Source organism: Sciurus carolinensis, chromosome 6, assembly GCF_902686445.1.
Source record: "Sciurus carolinensis chromosome 6, mSciCar1.2, whole genome shotgun sequence".
NCBI classification, from domain to species: Eukaryota; Metazoa; Chordata; class Mammalia; order Rodentia; family Sciuridae; genus Sciurus; species Sciurus carolinensis.
In genome coordinates, this window is record NC_062218.1 from 50806717 (window position 1) to 50829108 (window position 22392).

At 33.2% G+C, this 22392-nt stretch overlaps 1 protein-coding gene across 1 annotated transcript in view; it reads left to right on the forward strand.

Moving 5' to 3' along the window:
• Window positions 1-22392, forward strand: part of Ipo11 (importin 11) — a 210397-nt gene that overhangs the window by 87141 nt on the left and 100864 nt on the right. Inside the window, exons 17-20 of the mRNA XM_047555967.1 lie at window positions 1496-1529; window positions 1723-1763; window positions 3320-3436; window positions 12621-12734. Coding sequence (XP_047411923.1) covers window positions 1496-1529; window positions 1723-1763; window positions 3320-3436; window positions 12621-12734 — 306 coding nt within the window. The remainder of the gene's footprint in view (window positions 1-1495; window positions 1530-1722; window positions 1764-3319; window positions 3437-12620; window positions 12735-22392) is intronic.

Below are 22392 nucleotides of genomic sequence, written 5' to 3' on the forward strand. Positions count from 1 at the left end.
GTTGGAAGATACCTTACACATACATGAATATATAGATATACATATATATACACATACCATAGTATGTATATAAGCATATGATGTGTATACATACAAACATGCCAGTATGTGCATATGTGTGTAAATATAGTGTGTGTATATATTTATACATGTATATATCCAGATATAAATCTAAAGCCCCTCTGGCTTTCTGAATCTGCATTTTCTTGTTTGAGTGCTGTTATAGAGTTGGAATATATTTGATACTGAGCAATTGCATTTTTCTGGTCTTGCATTCATTTTACAAGGAATCAGGCTATGACAGAACAAAAATCATGCTGCAATTACAGGAAGCAACTTCTCCAGTTACTGTGGCCTTCTATACATTTTGTATGGGGGCCAGCATTTTATTTTTTACATATATATGTCACATGTATTAATGAAATAAAACATTAAAAATGTAATTGAATCCTATATCTTTCTAGCTTCCATTTATTGTCTCCTGTGTTGAGCAGAGGTTTTTAATAAATTACAGCCAGACTTATAGTTTTATTTTATACCTCTTGTTTCTTAAGAAATCTCTTCTTTCCCTTGTCATATTCAAAATTTGTTTTTGAATATGATGTAAAGTAAGGTTCAATTTTCATTGTTTTTTTTTTTCTTCCTGAAATGGCTTGTCATATAATCCCTAATTTTCTCAGAGATTCATGAGGCTACCTGTCATGTACCAGATTTACACAAATGTGTATCTGTTTCTATAGTTTGTTCTATTCCAGTGGTCCATTTGTCTCTTCACATTTGAGTATTGTTTCAGTTACAACAGCTTTATAGTAAATCTTAACACCTGTTGTGAAATGCATTCTTGTACTTCTGAATACCAACAAATTTTTCATGGTAAAGTCAAATAGTATTTATTATTAGTTGAATTTTTTTGCAGGGGTATAGTATATATACTTGGTTTTAATTGAGCCCTTCTTTACACTTATTAACTGGTTCTTTGAAAACATATATTGGTTCCTCACACCATAATTTAAGATCTCATACCATAATTTAAGAATACTGACTTATATTCTGTACCACAGACCAAAATACCTGTTTAAAAAAACACTCCCTTCTGTCTTCACACTTATGACATATTACATAGCAGGTGGAATCAATGCTTGTGACAAGTTTCAGGCTTGAGAACACTTAATTTCTACAGTGTTAGTAAGAATTACTAAATTTTAGATGAGAAGAACGTAATTTTCTTAGGAATACAGATGATCAGTTGATTGATTCTTTTTTTTATTCCTTGTTCCAGCTAAGGGGACTATCTTTATTTCTGCACATTAGTTCTACGATTTTAATATTTAAAAAAAAAAAAAAAAAAAGAGCCTGGACAAAACAAAAAAAAGAAATAAAAACCAAAAATAATTAAAATTAGAGATAGTGATTTGAAACAATTTTTTTTCCATTAGATATGAATGATGTTTATTAGTTCTAGAATGATTAAAAGTCATGGTGTACTTTCTTTTAGGTCCGGATTGAAACAGCTACAACTCTGAAGTTAAATATCCTTTTAAAAATTTAAAAGTACTTCATTATAAAGAAGTTTGTTAACAGTTATAAATTATTATTTTTGAAGTTAATTTGAGCTAATTTAAAAATATAGATTTTGATTGGTTTATTGTATTTGTTTTGAATAAATTCTTACCATGATAAACCTCATATATTAGTTCTTTTTGTTCCTTAACTGCTTTTTACCTGTTGATGATTTTGAATTTAGAACAGATCAGTTTCTACCGGTAAGAATATTCATTTCCAGGTTTTATAACAATTGCTAATTAGTTTTTTGAATATTGTGTTTTTTATAGCTGAAATTATATGTGTATACACACAAATAGTTATTAAAACTGAATTTAAAAATACATTGGATTATTTTGGAGGATCTCACTTTTATTTGTAACTTACTGGTAAACTTTTGTTGTTAACAGGTCACTTTTATTCTGTGTAGTTTTGTTTAGCTATTTTGTTACCAATTTTGAAATTGAATACCAATTTATTTCTACCAATTATAAAATAATTTCATTTTATGTATGTCACTTTTTTTTTTTTTTTTTGTATCAGGGACACTTAACCACTGAGCCACATCCCCATTCCCTTTTTATTTTTTATTTAGAGAGTGGGTCTTGCTAAGTTGCTAAACTGGCTTTGAACTCACTATTCTGTCTCAGCCTCCCAAATTGCTGGTTTTAAAGATGTGCTCCACCATGCCCATCTGTGTCTGTTACTTTCACTCCTTACATTATTTGTATAAATACATGTGAATCTTGGCACTAGATTGCAGATTACTTGAAGACAAAAATACCAAATCATTCATCATTGTTATTCACTAAATTCTGTGCACCTAGCTTGGTGTTTTCAAACAGTTGGTTGTCAGTAAGTACTTGTTAACTATATTAGTAATATTGAAGTGGTAGTGTTTATTTTTAAGAGGACTAGGTGAGAAGAAAATTAAGTGACAAAATATCTACTATTTATTTACCTCTTATGGTGTCATAGATTGGGAAACTTGTAGAATAGTGATTTTTCTTAATAAAATAATCACTAGATATTTTTAATGAAAGAAATGTTATAGGATTTTACATAAACATGAACCAAATTAAAAAACAAAAACATAAATAAAATGCCACACTCAACGAAAGCAAAACATTCACCAAAAAAGCAATAACAAAAAAATGAACCAAATATCCGAGTGAACAAATGGTTTATATAACTCCCTGTGATTTGTCAGTTCTGAACATAATTTTAATAATGTAGGTGTTCAAGGCCAGACACATGTTATGAGTTTTTAAAAATTTTTCATAAATGTTCTGAAATTCATAGAATAATAAGTGTGTATATCCAAAAATTTATACCTACATACCACATAAGTTAAAGACTACTTCAGATAGCTGGTCTTGAGTGCAATAATTCTTATTTTTTTGCTTAAATATATAAGTATTACAAAAAAAATGAAACCATTTTGTGATTGGTAATAGAAATATGTGGAAGAATAGTGAGAAGGTACTTACTATTAATAGCTTAGTTAATAGAATAAGATTTTAAACATTCATAGTTTAGACAATCTAAACATTCAGTTTGTGGATGATTAAGATTGTGAAAGTGACACATTTAGTAATATTAAAGAAGCAAATTAATGTCGGTGTGTATTGGACCTTGAACAATTTAAAGTTGTTTATTAAGGTTTTGACTTTCTGCTTATCTTCCATTGCTTCAACATGATTTATTTCTTATTTCCATCTGTATAGATGTGGACATCTCACTTCTCAACCATTTTTTTTTTTCCTTTTCCCGGCAGTATTTGGAGACCATGTTCACACTACTTTTTCAGTTATTACAGCAAGTTACAGAATGTGACACGAAGATGCACGTTTTGCATGTCCTTTCTTGTGTGATTGAAAGAGTCAACATGCAGGTAATTTTGTTATAAAACATGAAAATAAGTGTTAGAAAGGTGAGTAGAATATGTGTAGAATTCATCAATTTCCTTTTTTTACAATCTACAGTGTATAAAAGTTAATGTGTTCATTAAAATGTGTTGATTGTGATTTCATTTATGTATTCAGAATTTACATTTCTGTACACATTTTTTGAAAAATAACTAAGAAAATTGAAATTTGAAAAACCTACATCAACATTGTAGAGGTGTTTAGAAAGAAAGTAGAATTTTTCATATCTTAGAAGATCTGGTTTATTAATAATCTTAAAATCCAGTGTACTTGAAGGCATAATCATAGGTGTCTGTCAGCAAATACAAATTTTCTCAAGGATCTGTTATTTTACCTTAAAAATTAATGTGTTTTGCATTGTAGTCCACATTATATCCACATTTGGTTTAATATAAAAATGATGTGTACAATTGTTATCAGTTAAATTATTTAGCTTCTCTTGTTACTCATCTTTGTGAAAAATTGATAATTCAGGGAACACATCATAATTATCCTGTGGCAGCTTCTATCCTTGTTCACAACAATATATCTTTTTTTTTTTTATTGTAAACAAATGGGATACATGTTGTTTCTCTGTTTATACATGGAGTAAAGGCATACCATTTGTGTAATCATGAATTTACATAGGGTAATGTTGTTTGATTCATTCTGTTATTTTTGCCCTTCCCCCCCACCCCTCCCACCCCTCTTCTCCCTCTATACAGGCCTTCCTTCCTCCATTCTTGCCCCCCTCCCTAACCCTAACTGTAACCGTAAAACTAACCCCTCTCACCCCCCATTATGTGTCATCATCCGCTTATCAGCAAGATCATTCTTCCTTTGGTTTTTTGAGATTGGCTTATCTCACTTAGCATGATATTCTCCAATTTCATCCATTTGCCATAATTTTACAAATGCCATAATTTTATCATTCTTTATGGCTGAGTAATATTCCATTGTATATATATACCACAGTTTCTTTATCCATTCATCAATTGAAGGGCATCTAGGTTGTTTCCACACTCTGGCTATAGTGAATTGAGCAGCTATGAACATTGATGTGGCTGTATCTCTGTAATATGCTGATTTTAAATCCTTTGGGTATAGGCCAAGGAGTGGGATAGCTGGGTCAAATGGTGGTTCCATTCCAAGTTTTCTAAGGAATCTGCACACTGCTTTCCAGAGTGGCTGCACTAATTTGGAGCCCCACAAGCAATGTATGAGTGTACCTTTCTCCCCACATCCTCGTCAACACCTGTTGTTGCTTGTGTTCTTGATAATCGCCTTTCTAATTGGGGTGAGATGGAATCTTAGGGTGGTTTTGATTTGCATTTCTCTTATTACTAGAGATGTTGAACATTTTTCCATATGTTTGTTGATTGCTTGTAGATCTTCTTCTGTGAAGTGTCTATTCATTTCCTTAGCCCATTTGTCAATTGGGTTATTTGTATTCTTGGTGTAGAGTTTTTTGAGTTCTTTATAGATTCTGGAGATTAGTGCTCTATCTGAAGTATGATTGGCAAAGATTTTCTCCCACTCTGTAGGCTCTTTCTTCACATTGCTGATAGTTTCCTTTGCTGAGAGAAAGCTTTTTAGTTTGAATCTATCCCAGTTGTTGATTCTTGCTTTTTTTTCTTGTGCTATGGGAGTCCTGTTGAGGAAGTCTGATCCTAAGCTGACATGTTGAAGATCTGGACCTACTTTTTTTTCTATAAGATGCAGGGTCTCTGGTCTGATTCCGAGGTCCTTAATCCATTTTGAGTTTAGTTTCATGCATGGTAAGAGATATGGGTTTAGTTTCATTCTGTTGCATATGGATTTCCAATTCTCCCAGCACCATTTGTTGAAGAGGCTACCTTTTCTCCATTGCATATTTTTGGCTCCTTTGTCTAGTATGAGAAAATTGTATTTATCTGGGTTTGTGTCCGTGTCCTCCATTCTGTACCATTGATCCACCTTTCTATTTTGGTACCAATACCATGCCGTTTTTGTTACTATTGCTTTGTAGTAGAGTTGAAGATCTGGTATTGCGATACCCCCTGCTTCACTCTTTCTGCCAAGGATTGCTTTAGCTATTTGGGTTTTTTATTCTTCCAGATGAATTTCATGATTGCTTGTTCTATTTCTGTAAGGTACATCATTGGGATTTTAATTGGAATTGCATTGAATCTGTATAGCACTTTTGGTAGTATGGCCATATTGAAAATATTAATTCTTCCTATCCAAGAACATGGGAGATCTTTCCATCTTCTAAGGTTTTCTTTAATTTCTTTCTTTAGTGTTCTGTAGTTCTCATTGTAGAGGTCTTTCACCTCTTTTATTAGATTGATTCCCAAGTAGTTTATTTTTTTTGAAGCTATTGTGAATGGGGTAGTTTTCCTAACTTCTCTTTCTGAAGATTCATCACTTATGTATAAAAATGCATTAGATTTATGAGCATTGATCTTGTATCCTGCTACTTTACTGAATTCACTTATGAGATCTAAAAGTTTTCTGGTGGAATTTCATGGTTCCTCTAAGTATATAATCATATCATCAGCAAATAGGGGTAGTTTGAGTTCTTCTTTTCCTATTCATATCCCTTTAATTTCTTTGGTCTGTCTAATTGCTCTGGCTAGAGTTTCAAGGACGATATTGAATAGAAGTGGTGAAGGAGGGCATCCCTGCCTTGTTCCAGTTTTTAGGGGGAATGCTTTCAGTTTTTCACCATTTAGAATGATATTGGCCATGGGCTTAGCGTAGATGGCCTTTACAATGTTAAGGAATTTTCCCACTATCCCTATTTTTTTTTAGTGTTTTGAGCATGAAGAGGTGCTGTATTTTATCAAATGCTTTTTCCGCATCTATTGAAATAATCATGTGATTCTTGACTTTAAGTCTATTGATATGGTGAATGACATTTATTGATTTCCTGATGTTGAACCAACCTTGCATCCCTGGGATGAAACCCACTTGATCATGGTGCACTATCTTTTTAATATGTTTTTGTATGCGATTTGCTAAAATTTTGTTGAGAATTTTTGCGTCGATGTTCATTAAGGATATTGGTCTGAAATTTTCTTTCCTCGATGTGTCTCTGTCTGGTTTAGGTATCAGGGTAATATTGGCTTCATAGAATGAGTTTGGGAGGGTTCCCTCCTCTTCTATTTTATGGAATACTTAGAGGAGTATTGGAATGAGCTCTTCTTTAAAGGTTTTGTAGAACTCGGCTGAGAACCCATCTGGTCCTGGACTTTTCTTTGTTGGTAGGCTTTTGATGACTTCTTCTATTTCATTACTTGAAATTGGTCTATTTAAATTGTGTATGTCCTCCTTGTTCAGTTTAGGCAATTCATATGTCTCTAGAAACCTGTTGATGTCTTCGAAATTTTCTATTTTGTTGGAGTATAGATTTTCAAAATAGCTTCTAATTATGTTTTGTATTTCAGTCGTGTCTGTTTTGATATTTCCTTGTTCATTCCGAATTTTAGTGATTTGGGTTTTCTCTCGTTTTCTCTTTGTTAGTGTGGCCAAGGGTTTATCAATTTTGTTTATTTTTTTCGAAGAACCAACTATTTATTTTGTCAATTTTTTGTATTGTTTCTTTTGTTTCAATTTCATTGATTTCAGCTGTGAGTTTAACTATTTCCTGTCTTCTACTACTTTTGGTGTTGGTCTGTTCTTCTTTTTCTAGGGCTTTGAGCTGTAGTGTTAGGTCGTTTATTTTTTGAGTTTTACTTCTTTTACTGAATGCGCTCCATGACATAAATTTTCCTCTAAGTACTGCTTTCATAGTGTCCCAGAGATTTTGATATGATGTTTCTTTGTTCTCATTTACCTCTAAGAATTTTTTAATTTCCTTCCTAATATCTTCTGTTATCCATTCATCATATAATAGCATATTGTTTAATCTCCAGGTATTGGAGTAATTTCTGTTTTTTACTTTTTCATTTATTTCTAATTTCAATCCATTATGATCTGATAGAATACAAGGTAGTGTCTCTATCTTCTTGTATTTGCTAACATTAGCTTTGTGGCATAATATATGGTCTATTTTAGAGAAGGATCCATGTGCTTCTGAGAAGAAAGTGTATTCACTTTTGTTGGATGGTATATTCTATAAATGTCCGTTAATTCTAAATTATTGATTGTGTTATTGAGTTCTGTAGTTTCTTTGCTCTATTTTTGTTTGGAGGATCTGTCCAGTGGTGAGAGAGGCATGTTAAAATCACCTAGTATTATTGTATTATGGTCTACAATAATATATCTTTATTTGAAAATCTCTGTATTCTGATAGATTTGCATTTCCCTAGTTACTAAGGATGTTGAATATTTTTGTATATATTTGTTGGCCACTTGTATTTTTTTCTTCTGAAAAAAATATTTAGTTCATTTGCCCATTTATTGATTGGCTTATTTGGTGTTAATTTTTTTGTGTTCTTTATGTAGTCTGAATATTAACCTTCTGTCAGAAGACTAGCTGGCCAAGATTTTCTCCCATTCTGTTTGCTTTTTCTTCATGCTCTTGTTTTCTCGTTGTGCAGAAAGTTTTTAATTTGGTGTTGTCCTGTTTATTGATTCTTGGTTTTATTTGTTGAACTTAAGGAGTCTTATTAAGAAAGTCTTTACATGCAACTGTATGTTTGAATATTGGCCCTATGTTTTCTTCCAGCATCTGCAAAATTCCTGGTCTGATTCCTAGATTTTTGACTCACTTTGAGTTGAATTTTGTGTAGGGTGGTAGGTAGGCATCTACTTTCATTCCTCTATAAATGGATATCCAGTTTTCTGAGCACATTTTGTTTAAAAGGGTGTCTTCAATATATATTTTTAGCACCTTTTTCAAGGGTGAGATGATTTGTGGGTTTGTCTGTGTCTTCTTTTCTATTCTTTTGGCCATCAAGCCTGTTTTTATGCCAATACCGGCTGTTTTTTGTTACTATAGCTCTAGTATAATTTGAGATTGGGTATTGTGATAGCTCCAGCCTTGCTCTTTTTTGTTCAGGATCACTTTGACTCTTCTCGGTCTTTTATTCTTCCCTATGAACTTTAGGATTTTTTTTTATTATTATTATTTCTGTAAAGATCGTCATTGGTATTTTGATAGGGGTGGTTTGGATCTTTAGATTAATTTTGGTAATATGACCATTTAACAATATTAATTCTGTCTTTCTTAAGAACATGGAACGCCTTTTACTCTTCTAATGTCTTCTTCAATTTCTTTTGCCTCTGAAATGGTTAGACTTATTCCCAGGCTTTTTTCTTTTCTATTTTTTTTTAAAGTGAAATATGAGTGGAACTATTTTCCTGATTTCTTTTTCATTGGGTTAATTTTTAATGTATGGGATTTTCTCACCCCAGTAAGAATGGCAGTAAATAATAAATACTGGCGAGGGTGTTGGGAAAAAGCAACACTTAAACATTATCAATGGGTCTACAAATTAGTACAACCACTATGGAAACCTGTATGGAGATTTTAGAAATAAAACTACCCATATGTTCCAGCTATTCCACTTTTGGTATTAATCCAAAATAATTAAAATCAACATACTAGTGATATGCGCATAGCAGTATTTTTAGCAGTGCAGTTCACAATGACCAAAGTCTGAAACCAGCGTAGGTATCTGGCAGCAAATAAATGAATAAAGAAAATGTGGTGTGTGTGTGTGTGTGTGTGTGTGTGTGTGTTTATATATATATATATATATAAATATATATATATTTTTATATATATATATATATAAATATATATATATATTTTATATATATAAACACACACACACACACACACACACACACACATTGGAATTTTACTTGGCCATAAAGAAGAATGAAATTATGTCATTTACTAACAAATGGATGGAACTGCAGAACATCATTCTAAGTGAAATAAGCCAGACTCAAAATGTAATGTTTTCTCTTATACATGGAAGCTAAAGAGTAAAAAGGAATAAAGACGGAATCTCAGGAAAATAGAAGGGAGAAAGATATAGTAGGGGAAGAAATTGAGGCTGAGGGAGGAAGGGCAGAAAAGGTGAGGTACTGGGGAATAAAATTTACCAGATTATGCTGTCTACATGTATGATTATATCACAATAAATCCCACTTTTGTGTCTGATTATACTGTACCAATTTAAAATAAATAAATTTAAAAAATAAATAAATAGACTAGACCAGTAAAATAGAAGAAAAGGGATCATAGAGAAGGAGGGAGAAGGAAGGGGTAGAGGGTAATGGAAGTCCTGGTGAATGAAATGGAGCAAATTTCATTATGTACATGGATGAATATGTGACAATAAATCCCACTCTTCTATATAATTAAAATGTACCAAAAAAACCAAAATTTAAATAATAAAGCTGAAGTTACTTAAAGAAACAAAACACTTTACTAACTCTGTGAGGTATTAGGAAAAGAGAACTTATTTGAGTTCACAGACTTAGTGTCTACTCTTGTATCTGCCATTCCTGAATTCTAACATCTGGTCTTGTTTATAAATTCCAAAGCAGTCAATGAGAATGACTGTGAACTATTGAGTAATGACAGTGTACCATTTCATGTGCTAAGTCCTTTGCATATATTTTTCATTTAATCTGCACAGAAAACTTGCAATGAGTGTAATAAAATGGTATCTCAAACAACTTGAGACTTTAAGAAATTTTGTCAAAATTCATACATTTTAGTGGCAATGCCAATATTCAAACTAAACATTATATAACTCCAGTTCAGATTTGAGACACTATTAATCATTTTGAGCAAATCTCTGTATTGGTGTCTATAAGTTGTACTATCTTAACAGATTTCTTAGCACTTGGAACTCTTATTAAATTAATCGCATTATTTCATGTGGCACTTATTTTTGAACATTGAGAGAGTTTGGTCACACAGGTGATTAATTGCAGCTGTTTTTCAAACTCCTCTCATGTCTCTGATACTGCTGGTTAGTTTGAGCAAGGTCTTTAATCTAGTGTCTTCACGTACAGAATGGTGAAGATAATTCTGAGCTCAACTAATCATATGATTTCATGAATGTGATATTATTACAAATGTCAAATATGTTTAAGAGTACTATATAATTGCAATATATTTTTGTCTAAAAGACTGAATATAAAGATAAGATTTGGCTCTTAGATAATAATCTTATTTACATGTATCTGACTAATGAAAATTCCTTTAGCATTTTTTCTTCTTGTAGAAATGAGTGTTCCTTTTTTTTTGATATTTTTTGTCTTATTCATTTTAACAATATTTCAAACCTCCCTAAACCTCTAACGAAACCTCTTCTTTTTCAAAAGTCTGAATTTTTTTTTTCCTAAATGTAGATAATGACTTCTTATTTTAACATCAAAAGTCTTCTCTGGGTGATTGGATGTCTCATTTCTTTAAGGAAAAGTTTCATGAACAGATATGCTAAAAATTGCCTGATGTGGCAAAAGTCAAGCTACATTAATTAGAAAATAGAAAAATAATTTAAATGCAATATAAATTTGATATATGTTAAAGCAAATCTTTCCATACCATAAATTCTTTTACAAAACAATCAGATATATCAGTATTTTGCTCAAATTTTAACTGTGACTCAGTTGGGGTTGGTTTTTTACCAACTCATCTGAAGACTAAGGCCATGCCTCCAGTAACTGCTGGATCATATTTCGAGGAACTTTCATACCCATTTTCATTAGGAGATGCAACATTTTGCTCCATAGTTTCTCCACCTCATTGGAATATTTTTAGTTCTCACATCACCACTCTATCTTTAATCCCTATCTCTTTTTCATTTTTTTTCACATAGTGACTCTATAGGAGATTTTTGAAGCATTGTTTTTGAAGCTTTAAGTTAGAATGAGATGCTAAGATTGGGGACTGGGGTTGTGGCTCAGAGGTAGAGCACTGAGGCACTGGGTTTAATACTTGGCACCGCATAAAAATAAATAAATAAAGGTATTGTGTTCATCTACAACTAATAAAAGAAAAGCTAAGATCGGAATATGAATATTTTATGACTTTCATATGTAACTAGGTTCTTTGATTTTACTATCCCATTTGTAAGTCATAACATGTCTCCTCTGCTATTCTTTGAAATATCTTTTCTCTTTGTTATAAACTCAGTCTTAATTTCCTTATCAGTAGAATGTGTTGAATTTGGTACTTTGAAATTTGTTTTTCACATCATAAAAAATGTAAATTTTATAAATTATTGGAGTGATCTTAAGATAGAAAACAGCAAAAGAGTTCAGTTCTCAATAAGTATTAACTGTATAATAGTGTGATTCAAATTTTGAAAATAACATTATAGGTGATGAATAAATACATGAAAATAAGGTAATAAATAAGTCTCTTAATATTTGTTTAGTTATGTCTCACTAAAATATTTGAGCAGATATTTAAGTCTTGTTACCACCATCACTAGGAGGGGGAATAAGTCCTAGCAATGCTTTATTTTACTCCATGAGAGTCAAATAGATAGTGCTGAAGCTGTGAAAGTCTAATATTTGTTTCATCACCAAGGATATCCTTCTCAGTGATTTCAGATACCCTGATTCTAAACCTGGAGCTGGAGCACTGTCCAACTTTAGTGTAGATCCATTTTGCTTTTCAAGAAACATATTGTCAAGCTGTGCTATGTTTTAGGTTTTGGTTTCCCCACACCCACAAACTGATTAACTTAATTCATAGTGGACCTAACAATTTTATCCTTCAAAAATGGTTTTCTTCCCTTGTTTTCCCACCATATCTTGTTGTACCTTTACCCTTGTACCTATTTTCATAGTAAGGGTTTATATGACTTCTTTATGTAGTTTTCTTTCCAATGCCATGTTCTCAGGGTCTGAAACTGGGAAGATGCCATTAGATAATTAGTAAATGAATGAATAAATGCCAAGTCTTTTTTGAAACAGTGTAATTGGCACTTAGGTAAGCTGTTTTATTAAAAAAAGCAGAACATAACAATTTTTTATTAATCTCTAAGGATGTTTTATATTCATAAACTATATTTCATTCAGTTAATTTGGTACTTTAAAACTCTTTTTAGGTATTTATCATAGTCCTGGGTCTCCATGTAATATCTAATTTATCTTAATTTTTCTAGTAAATACTAAATATTTGCTGCCTGGGACTTAGGAGTATTTTGTCAGTATTTCCTGAAGTAAATTGCCTTCTTTACTAATATAATTCTCTCACTTCTGTTGTGGTAGATACGACCATATGTAGGCTGTTTGGTGCAATATTTGCCTCTTCTTTGGAAGCAGAGTGAAGAACACAATATGTTAAGATGTGCTATTTTGACAACACTTATTCATCTTGTTCAAGTAAGTTACTTCTCCAGAGTGTCTTAAGTATATTTTGTTCTTTTCAAAAGTTTTTCATTGTTTTCATGTGATTAATGTTAATGGTAGTGAAAAGCTTCACATTTTTCTTTTATGTATAACAGTTTTAAAAACAACTTTTATATGTTTATTTGGACACTTTTAGGACATTTGAGAAATGTACTTTTAAATTTTAATTTATTCTACTAGATATTGTGGTCTTCAGTGATGACAGACTCATGATTTGTGCAGTCTGTTGTACTGTACATACAGTTTTCCTGATGTTCAGGACTCTTCTTCATCAACTTACTCCACATTTTTGCACTTTACCTTTGATTGAAAATAAAAACTTTCCCTTTCATTATCTGGGAAGGCAGAAAATCAGGTAAATTGCTTCTGAGGGAAGAGCTGTGAATTTCTTGTTAGACATTTTAATTTTGAATGGTGAATATATGTAACAGAGAGGAATCTGAAATGTCAGAGAGAGCAAACTGGATTTTAGTTCACATTTAAACTGGTAAAGTGAATTGTAGTTGTAACATTATAGACAGGGACAAGTTTAAGGCCAAGATGTAAAATATCTTGGTCTGAGGATACTCCAGTGATTTTACTGCCCACGCTTCTGAGTTTGAGAAATTTTCCATTGGAGAGATATACTTCTAAATTAAGAATTACTACTCTAAAAATTTTATGTTAGTTTTTAAAAACCTTTCTCAGTTCCTTGACAATTTGGGGATATGATCTTATTCTTTTCATAAATATTTAAGGATGAGTTTTATAGTTATAAATCTGTTCTAGGTAATTTAATAGTGATACAAAATATTTTAAAGCACACCCCCCCCATAATTTTTATTGTGATAAAATTTAGGTAACGTAAAATATACCATCTTAACCAATTTTAAGTATAATTTTCAGTGCATTAAATACTTTTATAATGTTGTGTATCCATCACCACCCTCTACCTCCATAATTCTTTTCATCTTGTAAAACTGAAATTATGCCATTAAACAGTATTACTCTGCCTGCCCCTGCTAAAACACTTAAAAATCAAAAGTCTCATTCTGTTTACCCTTTAATTCTTATGATTATTCATAAAAATTTTATACATCTTGTAGAAGAGAATATAAAAAATGTAACAGGTTAGTGACTAGCTTGTACTACATCTATAACAGAACTAAGAATGACCTCCAGATTCTTTTTGTATTGTATGTCTGCTAAAATGTGCTTTTAGATTCAACTGGGGAGTTTTGTGAGAAAGAATTAAAAACAAACAACAACAACAGCAACAAAAACAAAAAACCCATTTTTTATTTCTACTCAGGCAATATTACTTCAGGGACTCTTAGTAAGCCTGAGAAACTCTGTGGAGTGTTTGGGCCCTTTAATCATGATATTGAACTACCATATATGTCTGTATAGGACAGGGGTATCAAATAATTATCTGCCCTTTTTGAAATAAGCATATAATAATTGATAGTGAGGTTAAGACATTAGCTTAAAATATATTTTTTAATCATTTGGGACAATTAAGGTTTATTGGCAAGTGTTCTTTCTTGAAAACTGGCCATCTTTTGGTTCTTAACAGATAATACTGTAATCTTTTCTGTTTTCCCTTTTATTTTTTACAAACCTGGAAACTCAGACTTTGGTAGTCTTTGCTGCAGAGCTCTATAACCAGCCTAAGATCACCTTTCTAGCCTACAATAGTTGACTTTAGTGGAAGTAAGCATTTAATTTATACAGTAAGAAAATTTTTTTGAGGGCCTACAATGTGTAGTGCATGGTACTAGGAACTGAGATATAGAAGTAACTAGGGCAAGCTCTTTGTAAGGTGACTGTCTAGGAAAATGAACTGTGTTATTCAAGAACTCGTTTATCAGTGAGAATGTGGTGATATTGGGACTTGTGTTGGGTTATCTGTCTCAGATTGAAGGATAAAATGGCATATTGGCAAAGGCCTCCTGGCAGAGATGGTATCCAAATGTTGTTAAATAGTGTTTAAAAAAAAAAAAAAAGGTGTTAATGAGATGGTGGTTTAGGGATGAGGATGTTAAGGCTATTTTAGACAGTTTGACCAGCATGTATAGAACTCCCAAGGAATGAGAGAATGTGGTAGATTTTATTTCTTCTTTTAAAGGTTTATATATTGACCAGTTTTAGATATAGATAGGTTAAGGAGTCAGCTCTGTTTTTTGTTTGTTTGTTTGTTTTTCTTTTTGTGGTACTGGAGATTGAACCCAGCACCTCATGCATACTAGGGAAGGGCACTACCACTAAGCTGCACCCCCAGCCCTTTTGTTGTTGTTGTTTTTAGGATTTATCACCCAACTCAGGGATGCTTTGCCCCACTGAGCTACATCCCAACCCTTTTAATTTCTTTTTTTGAGACAGGGTCTTAATTGCTGAAGCTGGCCTGGAACTTCTGATCCTTCTGCCTCAACCTCCTGAATAACTGAGTTAGGTGTGCATCCTTGCACCTGTCTTGAAGATTTTTTCTTTCTTTCTTTCTTCTTCTTCTTTTTTTTTTTTTTTTAATGAAAAGGGACAGTACCCTGGTCCTCTTTATTTCCTGCTCAGGGATGAAATCTGTTTTCCTTATGACTGGATCTTTTAGGTTTTTGTAATCATTGTAAGTAACATGCATGTGTTGTTTATTCTTGATTTAAATACTTCATCACCTCTTGACTTCCTTGCTAAATGAAGGAATATATATACCCTATGTCTCACTTCCATCCTTCCACTCTCCCTATAAAGTTATTGTAATTTAACTTGGACACTATTAGGGGTCAGTTTTGTGACTGTATAAAGTCTCTTTGAAGCATATATTAATTTTCTTTTTGTATTTCATCTTCCCAACCACTACTCCTTTGCTTAACATAATAGTTTCTGTTGCTTTGTGTTAAATTACTATAAACTTGATGATTTAAAACATCATCCATAGGTCATAGTTTTTAAGTCAGAAATCTGGCATACTGTGTCTGAATTCTCTGATCAGAGTCTAATGAATGGACTGAGATTGAGGTATGTGTCAGTTCAAGTTTTTACTGGGAGACTTTAGGGGAAAAATCTTTTTCCATACTCATTCACATTGTTGACAGAATGTAGTTCCTTGATCTATAGTATGGAGGTTCCAGTTTATTTGATTTCTGTCAGCTAGGGACTCCTTTCTTTCTTTTCTTTTTTTTTTTTTTTTTTTTTTTTTTTTTTTTGAGTTCAACCACATTTCTTGAAAGTCAACAGTGGAGAAATTCTTGCTTGTCAGATCCTCTGAGGTCTTGAATCTCTGACTGCCCCTGCAACTAGCCAGAGAAAACTCTTAAAAGGCTCGTGTGAATAAGTAGGCTTCCCTGGATAATCTCCTTATCGTAAGGTTAGTTGATAGGGGACCTTGATTACATCTGTAAAATTTCTTCCCATTGGTGTCTACATTAGTGTTTGATTGAATAATGGAGAAATGGTATAAGTACGGCAGAGGCAAAGAAACTTAACTCATCTTAGATTTTTTTCTTACTATACTAGTTTTCTATGTAATTTAACCCATATTTTTCACCTGTTATCTAAACTGTCCTTCAGTATGGTCAGAAATACCAGGCATTATGGTACTTTCATCATCTTGAAGAAATATGAAATATCTTTATGTGCTTTAGTCTAGATTAGTTTTTACTTTAGGCTTATGCTTACCTGTTATAATTGGATCCCTTTTCACTGTCACCTAAAGGATTATTCTTTTTCTTTCTGTGGGATACTTGTTTTCTACGTCTCATGTTTTCATCATGTCCAGTTTCTGCTTTGTGATTGATGATGCCCATGAATGGAAGTGGCATTCAGTAAAAGATGCTTGGCGATAAATTTGAGATTTTATATATGTGAAATGGCTTTATTCTACTTTTACATAAGTTAGTAGTTTGGCTACTCAGAGTGTGAGTGTGTGTATGTGTTTAGTTTTTGACTACTCAGAATTTTAGAGGTATTTTTCTTAATTCTTGAGTGTGTCATCCCTTCTTCCCATTTATGGCAACTGTATGATCATCTTGGTATATTTTCTCTTTTTTTTAAATTAAATTTTGTATGTTTTTATGCTGGGGATAGACCTGGGGCCTCACACATACTAGGCAAGCACTCGGTCTCTGAGCTACATCCCTAGTCCATGTATACCTATTTGCAGTTTCATGATGATGTAGGTATGCATTTATCCCATTATTCCGGACACCTAGTGGACATTTCACACTAAAATGCATACTAGAGGGTTTTAGATAACTGAATTGTATTTTATTGATTATTTTCCCCCTTCTTGGTTTTCTCTTCTCTTTCTAAACTTGCAATAACTTAGCTGATCAATAATCTAAACCAGTTCTCTACTTTTCTTACCGTGTATTTCCTGCTTTTTCTTGTCTTTGTGCTTTCATTTTAATTTCTGAGAGATATTCTCAATTTTATCTTTTAACTTTTCTATTAAGCAGTTCTTTCCTGGTTACATTTTAATGTCTGTGACTTCTTATATTATGGATGAATACTTTTGTACATTTCATTTTATTTTTGTTTTGTGAATGCAGTGTTTTATTATACCAAGGATATTAATGATAGACTTTTCCAGTCTTTAATTTCTGCTTGGTGTTGCTTTCTTTCAAGATGCTATTTTCTAATTGTTCTGTCCTATTTTTCATAGTTGATATTTTAATCATATCTGTTCATCCTTAGTTGCTCATTTCTATTTGTTTACTTTCCATCATGAAAAATTTGAAGCATATTCAGAAGAAAGAAGAGCAGTAAAATGCATCTATAAACATCTCCCAAGTTCAAGACCTATCAACAGTTTGTATAGATTTAGGAGTATGTTCTAAAAAGCTCAGTGGAAGGGGTGAGTTTGTGTGGGAAGCTTGAAAATGTGGGATTTCTATTAGAAAATGTATCTGGATACATTTTGTGGGAAGCCATTCTGTGTTAACATTTTGATGTCTTTTCTCAGTGAAAGATCCCCTAGTCTCCTGCCTACTAAAGGCTAATATAATCTTCTTGTTTTATGTAATACCCAACTCTTGATTACATGCCATTTCTTTGACTTGAGAGTATCTGTTTTATCTTAGCAGAAGATAAATAGTTTTATGCTGGTTCAAGAAGAGAGCCAGTTGCTTATCTGCTTGCGGATGTGGGTGAGATCTTGTTATCAAATTACTTTTTTAAACACCTTCTAGGAGTTCTCTTATTATTAATACTTCTTCACTCTTAGTCCTCCAAACACACACACCACACACACACATTTTTCAAAATGCCTGGTACTGCCAATTCCTGAGTCTTTTGGAGGCATAGCAGTGTAAATCAGGATGCTACTTACCTTTGTTTTATGAGGGTTTTTTTTTTTTTTTTTTTTTTTTCCTGTTTAAACCTTGGTTTCTTAGTTGACTGAGTCAGGTATCACTTGTCTTTCCAGCGTCCAAATTGAATTGCTTTTATCTTTTCTAATACTTTCTTTTCTTCTTTTTTTCTTATAGTTTTAAGTTTTTTAAAAGAAACTCTATCTTTTTAGTGTGTTTTAGGAAAGAACAGTAGTAAATACATGTGTTTAATCTGTTAGCTGTCTCCAGATAATTAGCATAGTGATTTCTCTGAGTTTGGTGTAGTTGGAAGTTGGAACATAGAGTATAGAACTTGTATATGGGATTAAGAAGGCTAAAAGAACATCTTTTGAAGTTCAGAGGAAGGAGTGTTATGTCCCCCCCCCCCGCTTTTTTTTTTTTGATACTAAGGATTGAACTCTGGGGCACTGAGCCACATCCCCAGCCCTATTTTGTATTTTACTTGGAGACAGGGTCCCACTGAGTTGCTTAGTGCCTTGTCATTGCTGAGGCTGGCTTTCAACTTGCAATCCTCTTGCCTCAGCCTCCTGTTGCTGGGATTACATGCATGTGCCACCGTACCCAGCTCACTGGAGGTTCTAAATGATGAAAAAGGATCTAGATTAAGGATGATGATAAGGATCTAGATAAAATTTATGGAAAAAAAGGGGAGAGATTTGAAGAATAATAAAGAGATAGGATTAAGGATAGTTTAGATGTGAAGTAAAGTTAGGGAAGAACCAGAAAGAGGACGTGATAAAATTTATCACTAAGTTTAATGGCTTCTTTTTTTTTTTTTTTTTTTTTTTTTTTTTTAGTACTGGGAATTGAACCCAAGGCGCTCTACCACTGAGCTACATTCTCAGACCTTTTTATTTTTAATTTTGAGACAGGGTCTCACTGAATTGCCTGGGGCCTCACTGAGTTGTCGAACTTGTCTTGAACTTGCGAACCTCCTGCCTCGGCCTCCTGAGTCTTTGAGGAACAGTTTTTTTTTTTAGGAAGACAATGAATTGGTTCAGTGTTAGGAATTTGAGATTCCTTCTGGGAGATGATGTTCTATATTCATTTGAGTGCCTGGAATTCAGAAAATTGGGTTGGAGATAATAGATGAGACATAAACAGTATGTTAATGGGATTTGAGAAGAGAATCACGGACAGTACCCTGAAAAAGGTCATATTTAAAGGGTACTATTCGGCCGCGGCTGCCGCAGCCTCTGAGAGCCTGGAAAAAGGGAAGCGAGAGCGAGCGGACGACTCAGTCCCCGGGCGGCGGCAGGGGCAGGGGCGGCGGCGACAGCCCGCACCAGCCATGCCGAATAAAACCAAGAAGGAGAAAGATCCACCAAAACCAGGGAAAAGTGGGAAAAGTTCAAAAGAAGGACAAGACTTGGAATCAGAGTGCTACTGTCTAGGAGCTGGAGCCACAGAGTTGAAATTACCACTGAAAAACACTGAAATATTGGGCCCTTCACTACTTCCTCATAAGGAGACCAGAGGCAGCATGGCACATTAAGCATGACACTGTGTCGTTATCTTGCAGGAATACAAACTGAGGCTCTTCAGTTCATGTGAACTTCGAGTTGACTCTCTCTCTGTTTTTTTCCTCCCTTCATCTCAGCTCACTGCTTCACTTCTAGTTCCACCCACTTACCAAATATGATTGACTCACGCAGGTGAATTAAACCATTTCTGCACACATATTTTTCCTCTTAGATCTCTCAGTGGTACTCTGGATTTGAATATTTTAACCTGAACAATTTAAATAGGTTTGATATTCCCATGTTGCTTTTCAAGCCTTGCTGATATCACATCACCTTCACAAACAGCAGTTGTTTACATTACGTGCCTCCCCTCTGAGATGGACAGTTTCCACACTCCTGAAGGCACATGCAGGGTAGGTCCCCTTCCAGGGCAGAGCAGCCAGGTTTGGGAAATAGTCCCAGCAGAGAAAATATTCAACATCTTGACCTGTGACGGACTTAACACACTTCCTCTAGTGTGTGAAGGGTCCTGGTAAGGAAATCCTGGCTGGCTGGCTTCTAGCCTCACAGCAGACAAGGCAGCACCTGGCATATGTTACAGAACACTTTTTGGTTAGGACAAGAGAACGTTAGATGGTGTGGGTGTTTTCATAAGATAAAGAGCTGGAGCAAAAGGTAGAGTAGTACAGTCAGAGTATTTCAGCTTGGGGGCTAGAAAATAAAAAACAAAAACACCGTGATGCTGCTTCACTTGTGTGACTGGTAGTAGGTTGTGCTTTTCTTCAACAATTCCCACCAGCAAGATGTACCACAGTATATGTCCTTCAGGGTAACAAAATGTTAAAGGTCATAACTACTACTGTGCAACTTTGCTCATTCTAGAAACTTCTACTTGAATGACACTGGTACATTTCTCTTTCTTCTTTTTTTTTCCCCCTCTTTCAAATAGAATGTTTAAATTTGACCTGTTGCTTATCCGTGATTCCTGGAAATAAAAGTTTCTGTCTAAAAAATAAATAAATAAATAAAGGGTACTATTCATATTTTTTCTTTAAAAAAATTATAGGTCACAGAAAGTTACAAAGTTCAATTTACCCTTATATCTTATGTAATTATAGTAGAATATGATTTCCTCCCTCTTTAATCACTTCCAATATTTTCTTAAAAACTGATGAATTTATTTGAGATTTCATAGTGCGGAAGAGTTCACATTTTTAAAGCTGCATATCAAGGATTGGGACACTAGATTCAAGGTACTAAAAATCTCTTAGTCTTTGACACAAAGTTGCTTACTTTAATTTTGTTAGTGCTAAAATATTTTGCTTATTTTAATAGACAGTTGAGTAAATTCTAATTTCCCTAGCAACTTTCTGGTTTACTTTATAATCAAAATGAACTTGACTGTTTTTGTCCTAATATTATTTTTATTTATTTTCTATGAAAAAATTGAACTATGGGAATGAAATTTAACTTAGTTCTAAGGCCCAGTATACTACTTTATTAGGCAGTGGAGTTTTTATAGTTCTCTTCCTTTGAAAAATCTAATAAGATCTTCTAAATGATTTTTGGTTAGAGAGAAGGCTAAACTTACAGTTAACACATTTAGGAATAACCTTTATGCATTTCTACTGAAATGTGTATGTCCCACAGATGATAATGGACTGAAAGACAAATATTGCATGATCTTATATGCGATTCAAAAAAAGTTGAACTCAAAGAAGCAGGAATTAGAGTGGTGTTTTCCAGGGGACAAGAAGGGGAGAAATGTTTTGGACAAAGAGTACAAAATTTCAACTAGATGGAAGATTTAGATTAGATTTATTACATAGTGTGATGGCTATACTTAATAATGTACACTCTAAAGTGGGAAAAAAAAAAGAATTGAACTTATCATATATGACATCATGGGAGGAACATGTATGTATTTTATGGCATTGTAATTTTCTATAAACTGTATTGTTAATTGCATCATTCCCCAAGGGAACAAGTATTAATTGTTTGGTTTCCTTTCTGTTTTTATTAGAGTATGGAGTTATTATGTTTAGAGATTGATTTTTAATCCTTTTTGTTTTCAGAAGTATTTATAGTTATGCTACACCAAATCAGCCTCCTTAAGACATCAGTAAGCAAACTAGAATTTTAGATTAGATCCCTTTTTCTTCCTCCATCTTTGTTTTCTTGAATTATTAAAAATATTAACAAAAATCCTTCATTAAAATAATGTGTGCCTGACTAGGTGTAATCTCAGTGACTGGGAGGCTGAAGCAGAAGATGGTGAGTTCAAAGCCAGGCTAAGCAACTTAACAAGGCCCGAAGCCACTTAGTGAGGCCTTGTCTCTAAATAAAATATAAAAAATAGCTGGGGATGTGGCTCTGTGGTTGGGCAGGCCCCCCCCTTTATTTTCCCCTTTTTTAAGTACCAATGGGGAGAAGAAAAAGGTGTTACCTATTTTTTGAACAAAATATACAAACCTAAAGCAGATCTCTTTTTGCTCTCTTCCTAACATCTTGTCTCTCTTCCTTATCTAACTGGTGTTAATAGTTTTTTTTCTGTTTGCTTCCAGTAACATTTTTATGCATATACTACGTATACAAATATATAAGTAATTTTTAAAAATTCCTTGACATGTGGAATTGTAATATCCTTCTGCATCTTTTAAACCCAATTCATAATTACTTTTGAGATTTCTTTCTTATTCCATGCCAAGTCCTTTTTCCTGGCTCCTCAGAATCCTAAAATATGAATATTATCATAGTGTTATTATTTTATTTGTGAACATTTAGGCTGTATTCATTTTAGATTAGTTACTCAGGTGAGAGTGTGAGAGTGTTTATAGTATTTAA